Source organism: Sebastes fasciatus, chromosome 22, assembly GCF_043250625.1.
Source record: "Sebastes fasciatus isolate fSebFas1 chromosome 22, fSebFas1.pri, whole genome shotgun sequence".
NCBI classification, from domain to species: Eukaryota; Metazoa; Chordata; class Actinopteri; order Perciformes; family Sebastidae; genus Sebastes; species Sebastes fasciatus.
This window is the reverse complement of record NC_133816.1, coordinates 24,530,581-24,545,923: the sequence shown is the minus strand read 5'-3', so window position 1 is coordinate 24,545,923 and position 15,343 is coordinate 24,530,581. Positions and strand designations below refer to the sequence as shown.

At 39.4% G+C, this 15,343-nt stretch overlaps 1 protein-coding gene and 2 long non-coding RNA genes across 7 annotated transcripts in view; 2 read left to right on the top strand and 1 right to left on the bottom strand.

Annotated features, from left to right (window-relative positions):
* The window catches only part of LOC141760484 (uncharacterized), a 39,579-nt gene extending 28,953 nt beyond the window's left edge, over window positions 1-10,626 (top strand). Inside the window, exon 3 of the long non-coding RNA XR_012592380.1 lies at window positions 10,579-10,626. This is a non-coding gene — a long non-coding RNA (uncharacterized LOC141760484). The remainder of the gene's footprint in view (window positions 1-10,578) is intronic.
* Window positions 1-11,700, bottom strand: part of LOC141760478 (uncharacterized) — a 42,859-nt gene extending 31,159 nt beyond the window's left edge. The window contains exons 1-3 of one of the 5 annotated variants that reach the window (XM_074623335.1): window positions 6,503-6,550; window positions 6,381-6,442; window positions 5,948-6,001 (exon numbers count right to left, since the gene is read on the bottom strand). In XM_074623335.1, the coding sequence (XP_074479436.1) occupies window positions 5,948-6,001; window positions 6,381-6,442; window positions 6,503-6,542 (156 nt within the window). In that variant the 5' untranslated portion in view covers window positions 6,543-6,550. Of the gene's footprint in view, window positions 1-2,722; window positions 4,165-5,947; window positions 6,002-6,380; window positions 6,443-6,502; window positions 6,551-9,715; window positions 11,165-11,241; window positions 11,296-11,674 lie in introns of those variants that run through there. The other 4 variants (XR_012592375.1, XR_012592376.1, XR_012592377.1 and 1 more) reach the window with 4 other exon arrangements.
* LOC141760485 (uncharacterized) lies at window positions 5,947-9,290 on the top strand. Its single transcript, XR_012592381.1, has 3 exons — window positions 5,947-6,003; window positions 6,509-6,554; window positions 8,787-9,290. It is a non-coding gene; the product is annotated as an uncharacterized LOC141760485 (long non-coding RNA).
* Window positions 11,701-15,343: the final 3,643 nt, after the last annotated feature.

Genomic DNA, 15,343 nt, shown 5'->3' with positions numbered 1-15,343 from the left:
TTGATGCCAATTTCCGTAGTGACCAAACGGCGGTACTACAACGTTTTGGGCCCAAAAATACTTTTTCCCATAGACTTACATTGGGAAAGACACTGCCGAATCCAGAGTTATTTTCCTTCCTCCGTTCATGTGAATGAGACCCAGGACGAGGGCTGGGAGGCGGAGTTAGTAAGCACTTTAACATAAAATATGTTAAAGAGCACCTCCCCAACTAGCTTTCTGAAACCGACAATATGACGATACAACTCGTCAAATACGGCATCGGAGATTGATACACGGTGTACCCCTCTTGTACTTTTGGACGGACCAGGGATGGCGTGTCAATATATGCTCGTTACATGTATAGTATCCTTTCAAAATAAACTCCCGTTTTCACAGGAACTTCACTGACTAACGACTCACATGACTCACAGGACTGACGATACCGATGAGTCTCGTGACTAACAAATGACGTGACAAATTAACGTTACTTTCCCTTAAAGGTACTTGTCGACTATCCGTCTCGTGCTGGTATTTAGCCTTGGATGGAGTTTACCACGCGCTTTGGGCTGCATTCCCAAACAACCGACTCTGTGATGACTGGACCTTGATCAGTAGGACTCCAAGCGACACCGTGCAAGCAGTGGGTTTACATTGGAGTCAGTTGAAAGCCCGGGTTGTCACATACTGTCAATAAAGGGTGACTCCGTGCGTCAGTTTCCGAAGCTGAGGGGCGCTGACCACTCGGCGATGTTTGATGAGTCGGGAGTGAGACCGGGTTGAATTACCAGGTTTGGTCACCTCCCATGTGTTCCTGTTTTTCGTTATCTTTGTCAAACTTTTGTAGCTTCAACGCTTTGATGAACTCAAATGATATTTTGCAAGTGTTTGTTTAAATGACAATTCAAATTAAAAAGTGTGGTGATAAATATAGTTTGTATAACACACATTTCATTGTCTCATTTTAAATTGTAAATAATCTTTTGATTCATTGAAAATTTGTCAAAAAATGTAATGCATTCAATATTTGTCCCTTTAAAGCAGGGTTTCAAAACCCAAAGCAACAAGATTGACAAAATAAAAATGCATCTCCAAAACAATTAATATCATCCTTTGTAATAAGCTTTAATCATGTTTCCTTTGGTAGTAAGAAATGTCAAAGACTTTCAACTATAAGTGAAGAAGATGTGCTGCAGCTTCTTTTGCTGGTAGTGTGGTGAAAAGGCCACTTAGGGGAGCTGTTGGTTTGGGATTTCTGCTACAACCTGAGGACGGTTCAGTAGAAGTGAAACTGATTTCTGCTACAACCTGAGGAAGGTTCAGTAGAAGTGAAACTGATTCTGGCAACAGTAAACAGCTTCAGCACTTAAATGAAGTCAGGAAAAGTAACAGCAGTAATGAGGAACATGTTTTAAGTTTTAAATCCTCCCAGTTGTAGGCCTACTGCTGCAATTCACATTTTTGCTTAGTCTATGTTCAAGCTTTTACGAGATACAATACAAGAGGACATACTATATATGCTGTACATGGGTGTTTCTGCAACTACGTGCATTTTTAAGTACCAGCAATTTGTTAAAATGTGCAGTGCAGTGCTTGATAAATATATACACAATGTAATGTGATTTAATACAAATGTATGGAACATTTTATGGGTCCAAACACAACTTTTTTCTTCATGTCCCACAACTGTGGTCTCAATGTTGAGATACATAAAATGAGCTAATTCAATATTAATCATGAATAAATTCAGTATTAATCATATACACATTACTCTACACCATGTTAACATTAGTTTGTTGGTTTACTAATCATTTATATGATTTTTGTTTTTATCAAAATGCATCAGTACAACACTTCTGAGTCCTTACTGTGACACTGAACAGATACCTTAAAAAGTTTTTTTCAAAGCCAAACAAATCTAGTTTCCAAGGAAACAGAAGTTAGCAGGTGAGCACATGGATGACGTAGGTGACCCGACTAGATCAATAAAAACAAGGTTAACATGACCCTTTTCTTCTTCTTCTTCTTCTTCTTACCATACAGCTCAGTAACATTTAAACAATAACTTAATATTACTGTTGAATTCATGAACATTAGATGCTAGGAGTCAAAGCTAACGTAGCACACCTCGCTAGCTGGCATTTATCTGCAATATTAGCAAAAATAAAGTCCCGTAAAGACATTAGATATTAGAATTGCAATATCTGTCATAAAAAATATATATTTTATATTTATTTTGTGTATGAATTACTGTCTACATTTTTAAGTGGCATAGAGAAAATCATGAAATCCCCTATTTTTTAGAAAATGTTAATGTTTACAATGATGCACAAAGCTTTATGAAAATTAATCTAAATGTCTTCAAAATATTATAGAAGTTAACAAAGAGAAAATGTATAAAGTTAACATTACTGTAAGGACATTTGGTAAGAACACGTGATGAAAACCATAAAAATATAAACATGTTACAGATTAAAATCTTAACCACTAGATGTGATTTAGTGTATCTGTTTACATACTCTGATGGTTAAAATTAAAATTCATAGAGGTGGATTTTCCAAAAGTGACCGTAGATGCAGAAACAGCCACGTGTGGAAGACCAACTTACCAAACACAAAGTGGGTTGAAAGAAAAAGCGGTCACAAAGATTTAAGGCTTCAGTTTGCTTCAAACGAAGCTTGTTGGATGATAAAACAGTGTCTGAAACGGCCCCAAATCACCTAAATCAGTGACAGGAAACACATTTTTGAAGAGAACAAGTTTAATATAATAAAAGGAGAATACATGTGAAAGTCATACGGCTAATAAGGTAAAGTCACAGGCAAGTCAACAGTAGATGGTTCTAATTACAGTACACATTGTCTTTGCACAGCACACAAACCTGCCTACAAACATTCCTCTTCATAGCAATGAGAACACAAAACTGATTACATGCTTGGTATATGGGATTACATGAATAAGATAACACAAAGTAAATAACACACACAGGTAAAAATGAAGGTAAAACTTTCTTTTCTCATGTCAAATCTCTTCTAACAGCTTGAACACCCTTAAAGTGAACATTCTGTTCTTTAACTCTCAATTTTTAGGCAAGACGCCTCTTATTCTTTCTTTCACATCACAAACATCACACTGTAAAATATAATGAACCAAGGATAAGATAACAAAAGTTAAGTAATTCAATTATAAATGATGAATGATCTAAATGAATTGAAATACAAATGTAAATGAAATACAATGATTAAATGATTACATGATTAAATGATTCCATGATTAAATGATTCCATGATTAAATGATTACACCAAGAGGTGGTTAAAAATCACAAAGAGAATATATGATATGAATGATACTATCATGATTGCTGCAATGAATTCATTCATGACAGTTTAAAGAAACAAGTTGTCTTAGTTTTCTTCTGACAGCTCCCTGCCAGTGCACTTTTCTTTTTGGAGATCTTTCCTCCTTAGTTACTTTATTTGTTGTTCGATGACTCTGGAGAGTTGAGGACGGGGTTTCGGGGAAAGGATTGTGAATTGGATGAGTTTGTGATCAGAGGGAAAGGGGGATGGGTGGATGTTGAGAACCGGGATGTTGGCAGAGCAGACGAGATCTAGAATATGGCCTTTATCGTGTGTGGGGAAGTTGACGTGCTGGGTGAGGTTGAAGTTGTCCAGTAGAGTGGAGAAATCAGAGGCAAGTTTAGAGGTGGGGGAGTCCATGTGGATGTTGAAGTCGCCCAGTAGCAGTAGGGGTAAGGGGAGGGATGATGCTAGGGTGAGGAGATCAGACAGATCGGAGAGGTAGGATGAGTTTTGTTTATTTGGGCAGTAAATGAGAATGACTGTGGTGGAGCAGGTTTCGAAGGCGAGGGATTCGAATGAGGTGAATGTAGGTAAAGTGAGTTCGGTGGTCCTGAGGTTCCGGTTGAATAAGACTGCGAGGCCCCCTCCACGGGAGGGGCGGGGTTTACAGAGGTAGTCAAAGTTGGGGGGGGATGCTTTGATGAGGGCGGAGACGTCACCGGGTTTTTGCCAGGTTTCAGTGAGCAGGAGGAAGTCGAGTGAATTGTCCAGGATGAGATCATGGACTTCGAGGGCTTTGTTGTTGAGTGACTGGGTGTTGAGGAGGGCAAAGTTGAATGAGTGGGTGATTCCAGCAGAGTAGCGAGAGTAGTGTGGTGTTTCCTTCAACACAGACTCCAAGACCTTTTCTAGTTCTGAGTTTCCCTTCGCTTCCTCTTTAACTCTCTTCAACAGACTCTGCCCATTTACTCTTTCCTTCATCATATTCACAAAGTGTTCAAATATGGTAAGCACAGGTTGGGCGTACTCTATCACGCTCTTTGTGTCGGATGGGAACCCGTAGACAAATCCTCCGGTGTGCAAACCAAACACATTGCCATGTTCATCAAACACTGGAGAGCCAGAAGCACCGTGGTACATGAACGTGTTGTAGGTCGTTACATTGTCTGCTTTATTTTGACCCATCATTATGCTTTCAATGCCTCGCTCTTTAAGCTCATTGATTGAGTGGACAACGAAACGTTTGTCTTTGTATGAAGGAATATCATCATCGACAGTCTGCTCCCTATTCTCTTTCTCAATGATACATGTAAGATCTATTATTTTCACTTGTCCTGCTGGGTGACCAATAAGACAGGCTTCACCAGTCGTAGGTAGTTTACCAAATATCTTCATGAGCCCTGGTGGTAGGTCTACTTCCGTTTCTTTTGTTTGTGTTGATGGGTTCTGGCTCTCAAGGTTGAGCCGTAGTATGGCATAATCAAGCTCATCACTGTAGCAGATCCCACGGTGAGCTTTGAAGCAGTAGTTATTCATGTCGGGCTCAGGGTCGTCATAGTTAAATAAAGCACACACATTTATACCCGGCTTCAGCTTTTCATCTTCAACACAACCTTTCAATATGCGTGCATTAGTCAAGATGAAGTTGTCAAACAGCACAAAGCCCGTTCCCGTAGCTCCATTCTGAACAACAACTTTGCAAACTGACTTGCCCCGTTCCAGGATCATCTCCCTGGGAACTTCACTGAACAATCGCTGGTCTTCCTTCTTCAGGTCCAGAGCTTTCTGATAAGAATCAGCAGGGAATCTACTCTCCATCCATTCTTTCAGCCTTGGAAACTGCTGACGCAGTACTTTATAAATCTCCTCATCACTGACTTTGCTGTCTCTCTCTTTCATTGCTGCTCTGACACTGATTCCTCTCTGCTTTACCACATCGTCGAGTGGCTTTGATGCACCTGGCTGTATTTCATCATTTGTTCCCTTGCCCCGTGGAAGACATATCTTGAACTCTTTTTTATGCAGGTCGTCAACCTTGTCTGTGCGTTCAGTGCGGTGGCTTGAATCGTCATTATGAGACAGATGAAAGCTGCCGAGATCATCGATGAAGCGACCGTCTCTTTTCAGAGCCTCCTCTACAGTCATCCCCTTCTCCCCATAAACACACAGATAATCGAACCCCTTGACAGCATTGTTTCTAAAAAGCTTCTTTTTTTTGGTGTTTAGCCCTACCTCTGTTTCAATGTAGAAGACAGAATACTTGTCTCTTGGTTGTATTTTTTTGTCTTGTTGGTCTTGAACTGCCTCAACCGCTTTTGATTCATGTGATAAGATCAGAGACTCACCTTCCTCGATACAAGAACAAGGGAAATGTGTTGGAATGATATACTTCTTATCCTCTTTACTCAGATGAATCACAATGTTTTTATCTGAAGACTTCATCATCTCCTTATATTTTTCAGTTGATATGATTGCCTCCAGCACCGTGCAGGGTTGATCAAAGTCAATTGTGTATTCATTGGGCTCAGTAGAACTGGATTTGACTGGGAAGCGATGTAAATGTCCGTCCTGCAGGAAACAAGTGAGAAAATAAAAGTTACATGTCCTTGTTGATGTAATAAAACCGGAGACTTTCTGTGCATGCAGTATTTCACAGTCTACTCACCATGGAATCACCATCGTTCTCCTCCTTCACTCTCCCTCGGCTGCGTGTAACAATCTGTAAAATGAGAAGAGGAATTAGATTTACTGTTGTAGAAACAATCAACCTCATTCATGAAATGTTTGATCTTAAAGAGGTACCCTGTGGAACACTGGACCATATTGTCATTGATGTTTTTTAACAGTTGCTTATCTGGTGTGGACTCAAGCAGTAATAGGTGACTCAAAGTAAACACAAAATGAATCCGATAATGGAAAGGTGTGTTGCAACAACATTTCAAACATTGTCACCCTAAAGCTGGGAATACACTTTATGATTTTAACCCGTTTCTGGACCCAATTTCAGCTTTGTTGTGTAAGTGAAGGGAGGCAATTGTTTTGTGACACAGCCGTAAGATATTGATAAGCTGCTAGAATATCAAATATCACAAGCTCACCTGAGGGCCTGTAGCTCTACATGGCTGAGCTCCGCCCGGCTGAGCTCTGCTTGAAGCTCCGCCTGTAGCTCTGCCTCTAGCTCTGCTTCTAGCTCTGCCTCTAGCTCTGCCTGAAGCTCCACCTGAAGCTCCGCTTGAAGCTCCGCCGGGCTTTTTCTCCATGGTGCCAGGACTGTCTGATAAAACAATGCACGGCATTCACAAACAAACACATCAGTTGGACAAGGACATTAAAGTGATGTGGTAATAAGTATGTTGTGCAATTTCCTGAGCTCATTACTATGACACTTCACCATTATACTGTTACTTCACCTCTATATACTTTACTTACTGTACTCTGTATGTATGTGTTTATATACAGTATATATATATATATAGCCTGTGCTGTTCAGAGTAAACTAGGCACAAGTGAACCCAATCAGCACACAAACAGTGCTCCTATAACTAGGAGGGGAGGAGGAAGAACATTAGCCCTGCTACCAGCCAGACCTGTTCCACTGGTTCATCCAGGGCATCTATAAAACACCACGTGATGATTAAAGGTGAAACTTATCTAAATGAAATCCTTTGTTGGCACACACACACACACGCACGCACACATTTTTGATAAAGGCGTAGCCGACATATTTACTGATCATTGTTGAAGGGATTCTGAGATTCAAGAGCCAACGATTGCTTCGTTGTAATTAATGTGCATAATGATGATAATAAAGAACAGAACCTGCTCACATTAAAAAAAACAGGCACATGCGTGTGATAAGAGATCACAGAACAGTAACACACATTATGTTTTAACGCCGAGCAAATGTCAAGATGGCTCTTAACGAATTACAAATGAATTTCTTACTAGGCGTTAAAGGTACTTACAGACGTAGTACGACAGAACTTCTTTTTTGGGAAACTTGAGCAAATTCAAGAAAATGTAATTTATATTTTTCCAGATTTGAAATCAGTTGTGTTTTATCCAAATATTCCCCTATTTAAATCAAATTTTAAAACATAAGACCATACTGTATATGTAAAGAAAGAATCTGGGTTTCTTACCTGGACTTTAGTCGACTGGCTCTGAAGAAGACAGGAAGTGAAGTGACTCACTGTCTACACTGGGCGTGTATTTCATTCAAGTTGTTCACGTCATGTTGATTATTATTCTCAGAGGCGTTACTGTAAAAATGATTATGTCCGTAACTTCCGGTAAGGTAGCGGAAGTAGCAGAACCACCAACGGTGCTTCTTTTGAAAAGTGATTCACCTTCATTTTACAAAATCCTGCTTTATTTTTAACAGATATTTAACTAACGTTAAAATGGCATTTTCTAAAATGTCATTGCGGAGCTGTGGTACGGTGTTCTATACACTTTACGCCCGTCAGCGCCACGCCGGGCAGCACTCCTCTGTTATCAAGAGCCAGACAAGCTTGTTTGTGTGCTCATCCTCTGGAGGGAATGTCCATCAGACAGTCTACACTTTGACTGATGTCTTTTGGACCAAGAGTTTTTGAGTAAAGTGGGGAGAAGTAATTTCTCTGCCTGTGTAGGAAGATCATTAAGCTTAACGGTGTTCCGTACAGATGCCATAACAGGATTTCAACGGCGATTAATTTAAATTTTAAATGTCAAAATATTCAATTGATGTAATAAACGTTAACTTTATTTATGTTTTATTAAAGAACACTGCTGCAACATCAATATTGGGCGCAGGATTACATGCAAACAGCGTCTGTGTTGACAGAGTTGCTGCTGCAGCACCATTGATGTTAAAAATGCCCATTTTAAAGCATTTATTCAACAAAGGGGAATATATTTAACAACGTGTGATAGCATAATAATCATTTCATACAGACTACAGTACTGTGAGAAGACTAAATTAAGTTAAAATGTACATTTTCGCTGCTCTAGTCATCTCCCCTCTCTAGCTGCAGACGGGACTGGGCTCTGTGGGCGCACCTCACAAACTGACTGAAACCTCACAGGAACAAACGGAGGAGGTCTCTGGCTCGGTCGGGAATGAAAGCGGTGTAACTGAGGATGACGTTCATATAAATGTTATACACGATCTGGAAGTATTTATTCAGCGATCGGTGGAAAAATGTCATCTGTACAGAACATCGTTAGTGTACAGAATATAGTTAGTGTACGTTAGTTGGGTTATAAAGAGCAGCGGAGGAGAGACGTCGGGTCCTTAAAAGGACCGACAGCAGAGCCAGGAGATCATCAGCTATGATGTTCATGTGTAGGGAGGACTCAGCATTGTAGTGTTGGTTTAATGACAGACAGTTACTTTTATTATTTTCTGTAAAGTTTATAATGTAAGGCAGTTCATGGCACAGAGTGCAGGGCAGCATTAGACTACAGATAGTTTCAGTACGGCTATGTGTGTGAAAAACAAAACCTTGTTACTGTGGAAGTACCGTTCAGATTGTTCATCTCTTCACCGTCTGCAGCAACGGAGTCAATAACGTAGCTAAATCTGCTAGTGTAGGTTATCCGAGGCCACTTCTTCAGGTCGTCCTCCATCCCTCCATAGTAGAAGGCAGAGCTTTGATCACATGATCCTGTCTGAGCTGTAACAGGTGGTGTTCACACATGTTTTACTAGATGTATTAATACAATCGCTCTAGAAGAGACGATTAGTGTAGCGTTACCATGGAAAACGATTCAGTGACAAGACGCGCCGGAAGATACGGACATAATTCACGCAAGGCATCATGGGGGCTAGGAATAAGGTGGATGGCATATATTCATTTTGTTAACCCTTCTCACTACAGTGTTACACCAAGACCCAGTATTCCTAAACAAGTCAATATTCACTTAACATTTCAACAGTTTACAGCAAACTGGTTAACTATATATAGTGAATATGTGTTAGAAGAATCTCCCAGAAGACCATTTTACTTTAATGTCTGCTTTAACTGAAACCCTCGGTGCATTTATTTCTAACTTTTATTTACTAACAGTACCAGTTTGCATATTCAGATTATCAATACAAAATATAAATAAACTAATAAATTAAGTTGTATTGTCATGGATTAAGCTACCCAGCAGTAACCATGTTATGATCTGAGCATATTGTTTTATGTTAAATGTAGTACCTGTGAGGGTTTCTGGACAATATCTGTCATTGTTTTGTGTTGTTAATTGATTTCCAATAATAAATATATACATACATTTGCATAAAGCAGCATATTTGGTCACTCCCATGTTGATAAGAGTATTAAATACTTAACAAATCTCCCTTAAAGGTACATTTTGAACAGATAAAAACATGTGCGATTAATCACGATTAACTGTTTTAATCGATTGACGGCACTAATTAATACATATTCTGACACACTGATGAGGTTTTATAAATATTTAATAAATACAAAGTTAATATCAGCAGCATAACAAAAGCGATGTTGATTCGATTTGGCAAAAGAAAGCTTTCTTTTTGAAAACCTGATACTTAAATCAGTTCCCGATGGGAAGTCTGAGTGATAACGAGTCTCGTTCAGAAACATTATTGACATTCTGGCAAGTGCTACAATAAGTTAGCATCAACTTTAGCTTCATACAAACTAAAACACAAGTTACATGAAATGTAAACAGGTTATGTAACACAACTAATCGGACTTGAACTTTTGCAATTAATTCGATCCGCAGATCAAGTCTTAAAAAGTCGTGTTTTGGCGATTTCTCTGTCGCAGACATGTTTCCAACGTCGGAATAAAATCACGAGAGTTTTGCTAGAGTTGCATCCATGGATGTATTAAGAGAACTGGATCCAGCGTTGGAGGCGGGGCCCCGTTCATTCCTATGAAAGTTGCTCAGTGGTGCATGAAGCTAAAATGACTGGACTTTCAAGTGGAAAAGTACCCGGATCTTCTGCATCCATTGGGCCCATGGAGCCGGCGCAGTAGCGTCCGCTCGGTAACGGGGATTCGGCTATTAGTGCAATTTCCAACATTTAGGACCTGATGATTTAAATAAGGACTATTCAAGTGCTGATTTACCTCAAAATAAATGATCCTCTGAGTTACAGACGTCTCTTTCCCAATGTAAGTCTATGGGGGAAAGTCTTTTTGGGCCCAATGGCGTCACGTGACGGACACAGAAGTTGTAGTACCGCCGTTTGGCCACTAAGGAAATTGGCATCAGCGACCCGCGCTCTTCCTGGCGGGGCTTGGTTGCGGCGCGCTCCCCGTGATCTCAATCATTTAGTGTGATAATGATAATAATTAGCAAGGACTTTACTCTCCATCAGTTCTTTCAGCCTTGGAAACTGCTAACGCAGTTCTTCATAAATCTTAGTAAAGTTCTCAATAAAGTTGCTGAGATCATCGATGAAGCGACCGTCTCTTTTCAGAGCCTCCTCTACAGTCATCCCCTTCTCCCCATAATCACACAGATACTTGAACTTATTGACAGCATTGTTTCTAAAGGGCTTCTTTGTTTTGGTGTCTAGCCCTACCTCTGTTTCAATGTAGAAGACAAAATACTCGTCTCTTGGTTGTATTGTTTTGTCTTGTTGGTCTTGAACTGTCTCAACCTGTTCTGATTTATATGATAAGATCAGAGACGCACCTCTCCTGATACAAGAACAAGGGAAATGTGTTGCAAATATATAATTCTTATCCTCTTTACCCAGCTGAATCACAATGTTTTTATCTGAACAATTCATCTTCTTCTTGAAGTTTTCAGCTGATTTGATTGCCTCCAGCACCGTGCAGGGTTGATCAAAGTCAATTGTGTATTCATTGGGCTCAGTAGAACTGCATTTGACTTGGAAGCGATGTAAATGTCCGGCCTGCAGGAAACCAGTGAGAAAATAAAAGTTACAAAATGGAGACTTTCTGTGCATGCAGTATATCACAGTCTACTCACCGTGGAATCACCATCGCGCTCTTCCTTCACTCCAACTTGGCTGCGTGTAACAATCTGTAAAATGAGAAGAGGAATTAGATTTACTGTTGTAGAAACAATCAACCTCATTCATGAAATGTTTGATCTTAAAGAGGTACCCTGTGGAACACTGGACCATATTGTCCTTGATGATTTTTAACAGTTGCTTATCTGGTGTGGACTCAAGCAGTAATAGGCGACTCAAAGTAAACACAAAATGAATCCGATATTGGAAAGGTGTGTTGCAACAACATTTCAAACATTGTCACCCTAAAGTTGGGAATACACTTTATGATTTTAACCTGTTTCTGGCTCCAATTTCAGCTTTATTGTGTAAGTAAAGGGAGGCAATTGTTTTGTGACACAGCCGTAAGATATTGATAAGCTGCTAGAATATCAAATATCACAAGCTCACCTGAGGGCCTGTAGCTCCGCCTCGCTCTTGGTCCATGGTACCAGGACTGTCTGATAAAACAATGCACGGCATTCACAAACAAACACATCAGTTGGACAAGGACATTCAAGTGATGCGGTAATAAGTATGTTGTGCAATTTCCTGAGCTCATTACTATGACACTTCACCATTATACTGTCACTTTACCTCTATATATTTTACTTACTGTACTCTGTATGTATGTGTGTGTATACAGTATGTGTTTGTATATATATATATATATTTATAAATATATATATATATATACAGCTCTGGAAATAATTAAGAGACCACTTCAAAATTATCAGTTTCTCTGGTTTTATTATTTATTGGTATGTGTTTGAGTAAAATTCAAATTGTTGTTTTATTCTATAAACTACTGACAACATTTCTCCCAAATTTCAAATATAAATATTGTCATTTAGAGTATTTATTTGCAGAAAATGACAACTGGTCAAAATAACAAAAAAGATGCAGTGTTTTCAGATCTTGAATAATGTTCCCAACTCTGAGGAGTGTTGTTTCCAGCAGGACAATGCTCCATGCCACACAGCCAGGTCAGTGAAGGTGTGGATGAAGGACCCCCAGATCAGGACCCTGTCATGGCCAGCCCAATCTCCAGACCTGAATCCCATTGAAAACCTGGAATGTGATCAAGAGGAAGATGGATGGTCACAAGCCCTCAAACAAAGCCGAGCTGAGGAGTGGCATAAAGTCACCGGACAGCAATGTGAAAGACTGGTGGAGAGCATGCCAATACGCATGAAAGCTGTGATTGTAAATCAAGGTTATTCCACCAAATATTGATTTCTGAACTCTTCCTAAGTTAAAACATTAGTATTGTGTTGTTTAAAAATGAATATGAACTTGTTTTCTTTGCATTATTCCAGATCTGAAAACACTGCATCTTTTTAGTTATTCTGACCAGATGTCATTTTCTGCAAATAAATGCTCTAAATGACAATATTTGTATTTGAAATTTGGGAGAAATGATGTCGGTAGTTTATAGAATTAAACAAAAATTAGAATTTTACTCAAACACATACCAATAAATAGTAAAACCAGAAAAACTGATAATTTTGAAGTGGTCTCTTATTTTTTTCCAGAGCTGTATATAGCCTGTGCTGTTCAGAGTAAACTAGGCACAGGTGAACCCAATCAGCACACAAACAGTGCTCCTATAACTAGGAGGGGAGGAGGAAGAACATTAGTAGCCCTGCTACCAGCCAGACCTGTTCCACTGGTTCATCCAGGGCATCTATAAATACACCACTTGATGATTAAAGGTGAAACTAATAAAGTGCCAACAAATGAAGTCCTTTGTTGGCACACACGCACGCACACATTTTTGATAAAGGCGTAGCCGACATATTTACTGATCATTGTTGAAGGGATCCTGAGATTCAAGAGCCAATGATTGCTTCGTTGTAATGAATGTGCATAATGATGATAATAAAGAACAGAACTTGCGCACATTAAAAAAATATATTTAACAACGTGTGATAGCATAATAATCATTTCATACAGACTACAGTACTGTGAGAAGACTAAATTAAGTTAAAATGTACATTTTCGCTGCTCTAGTCATCTCCCCTCTCTAGCTGCAGACGGGACTGGGCTCTGTGGGCGCACCTCACAAACTGACTGAAACCTCACAGGAACAAACGGAGGAGGTCTCTGGCTCGGTCGGGAATGAAAGCGGTGTAACTGAGGATGACGTTCATATAAATGTTATACACGATCTGGAAGTATTTATTCAGCGATCGGTGGAAAAATGTCATCTGTACAGAACATGGTTAGTGTACAGAATATAGTTAGTGTACGTTAGTTGGGCTATAAAGAGCAGCGGAGGAGAGACGTCGGGTCCTTAAAAGGACCGACAGCAGAGCCAGGAGATCATCAGCTATGATGTTCATGTGTAGGGAAGACTCAGCATTGTAGTGTTGGTTTAATGACAGACAGTTACTTTTATTATTTTCTGTAAAGTTTATAATGTAAGGCAGTTCATGGCACAGAGTGCAGGGCAGCATTAGACTACAGATAGTTTCAGTACGGCTATGTGTGTAAAAAACAAAACCTTGTTACTGTGGAAGTACCGTTCAGATTGTTCATCTCTTCACCGTCTGCAGCAACGGAGTCAATAACGTAGCTAAATCTGCTAGTGTAGGTTATCCGAGGCCACTTCTTCAGGTCGTCCTCCATCCCTCCATAGTAGAAGGCAGAGCTTTGATCACATGATCCTGTCTGAGCTGTAACAGGTGGTGTTCACACATGTTTTACTAGATGTATTAATACAATCGGTTTAGAAGAGACGATTAGTGTAGCGTTACCATGGAAAACGATTCAGTGACAAGACGCGCCGGAAGATACGGACATAATTCATGCAAGGCATCATGGGGGCTAGGAATAAGGTGGATGGCATATATTCATTTTGTTAACCCTTCTCACTACAGTGTTACACCAAGACCCAGTATTCCTAAACAAGTCAATATTCACTTAACATTTCAACAGTTTACAGCAAACTGGTTAACTATATATAGTGAATATGTGTTAGAAGAATCTCCCAGAAGACCATTTTACTTTAATGTCTGCTTTAACTGAAACCCTCGGTGCATTTATTTATAACTTTTATTTACTAACAGTACCAGTTTGCATATTCAGATTATCAATACAAAAGATAAATAAACTAATTAATAATGTTGTATTGTCATGGATTAAGCTACCCAGCAGTAACCATGTTATGATCTGAGCATATTGTTTTATGTTAAATGTAGTACCTGTGAGGGTTTCTGGACAATATCTGTCATTGTTTTGTGTTGTTAATTGATTTCCAATAATAAATATATACATACATTTGCATAAAGCAGCATATTTGTCAACTCCCATGTTGATAAGAATATTAAATACTTGACAAATCTCCCTTAAAGGTACATTTTGAACAGATAAAAACATGTGCGATTAATCACGATTAACTGTTTTAATCGATTGACAGCACTAATTAATACATATTCTGACACACTGATGAGGTTTTATAAATATTTAATAAATACAAAGTTAATATCAGCAGCATAACAAAAGCGATGTTGATTCGATTTGGCAAAAGAAAGCTTTCTTTTTGAAAACCTGATACTTAAATCAGTTCCCGATGGGAAGTCTGAGTGATAACGAGTCTCGTTCAGAAACATTATTGACATTCTGGCAAGTGCTACAATAAGTTAGCATCAACTTTAGCTTCATACAAACTAAAACACAAGTTCCATGAAATGTAAACAGGTTATGTAACACAACTAATCGGACTTGAACTTTTGCAATTAATTCGATCCGCAGATCAAGTCTTAAAAAGTCGTGTTTTGATGATTTCTCTGTCGCAGACATGTTTCCAACGTCAGAATAAAATCACGAGAGTTTTGCTAGAGTAGCATCCATGGATGTATTAAGAGAACTGGATCCAGCGTTGGAGGCGGGGCCCCGTTCATTCCTATGAAAGTTGCTCAGTGGTGCATGAAGCCAAAATGACTCGATTTTCGAGTGGAAAAGTACCCGGATCTTCTGCATCGATTGGGCCCATGGAGCCGGCGCAGTAGCGTCCGCTCGGTAACGGGGATTCGGCTATTAGAGCAATTTCCAACATTTAGGACCTGATGATTTAAA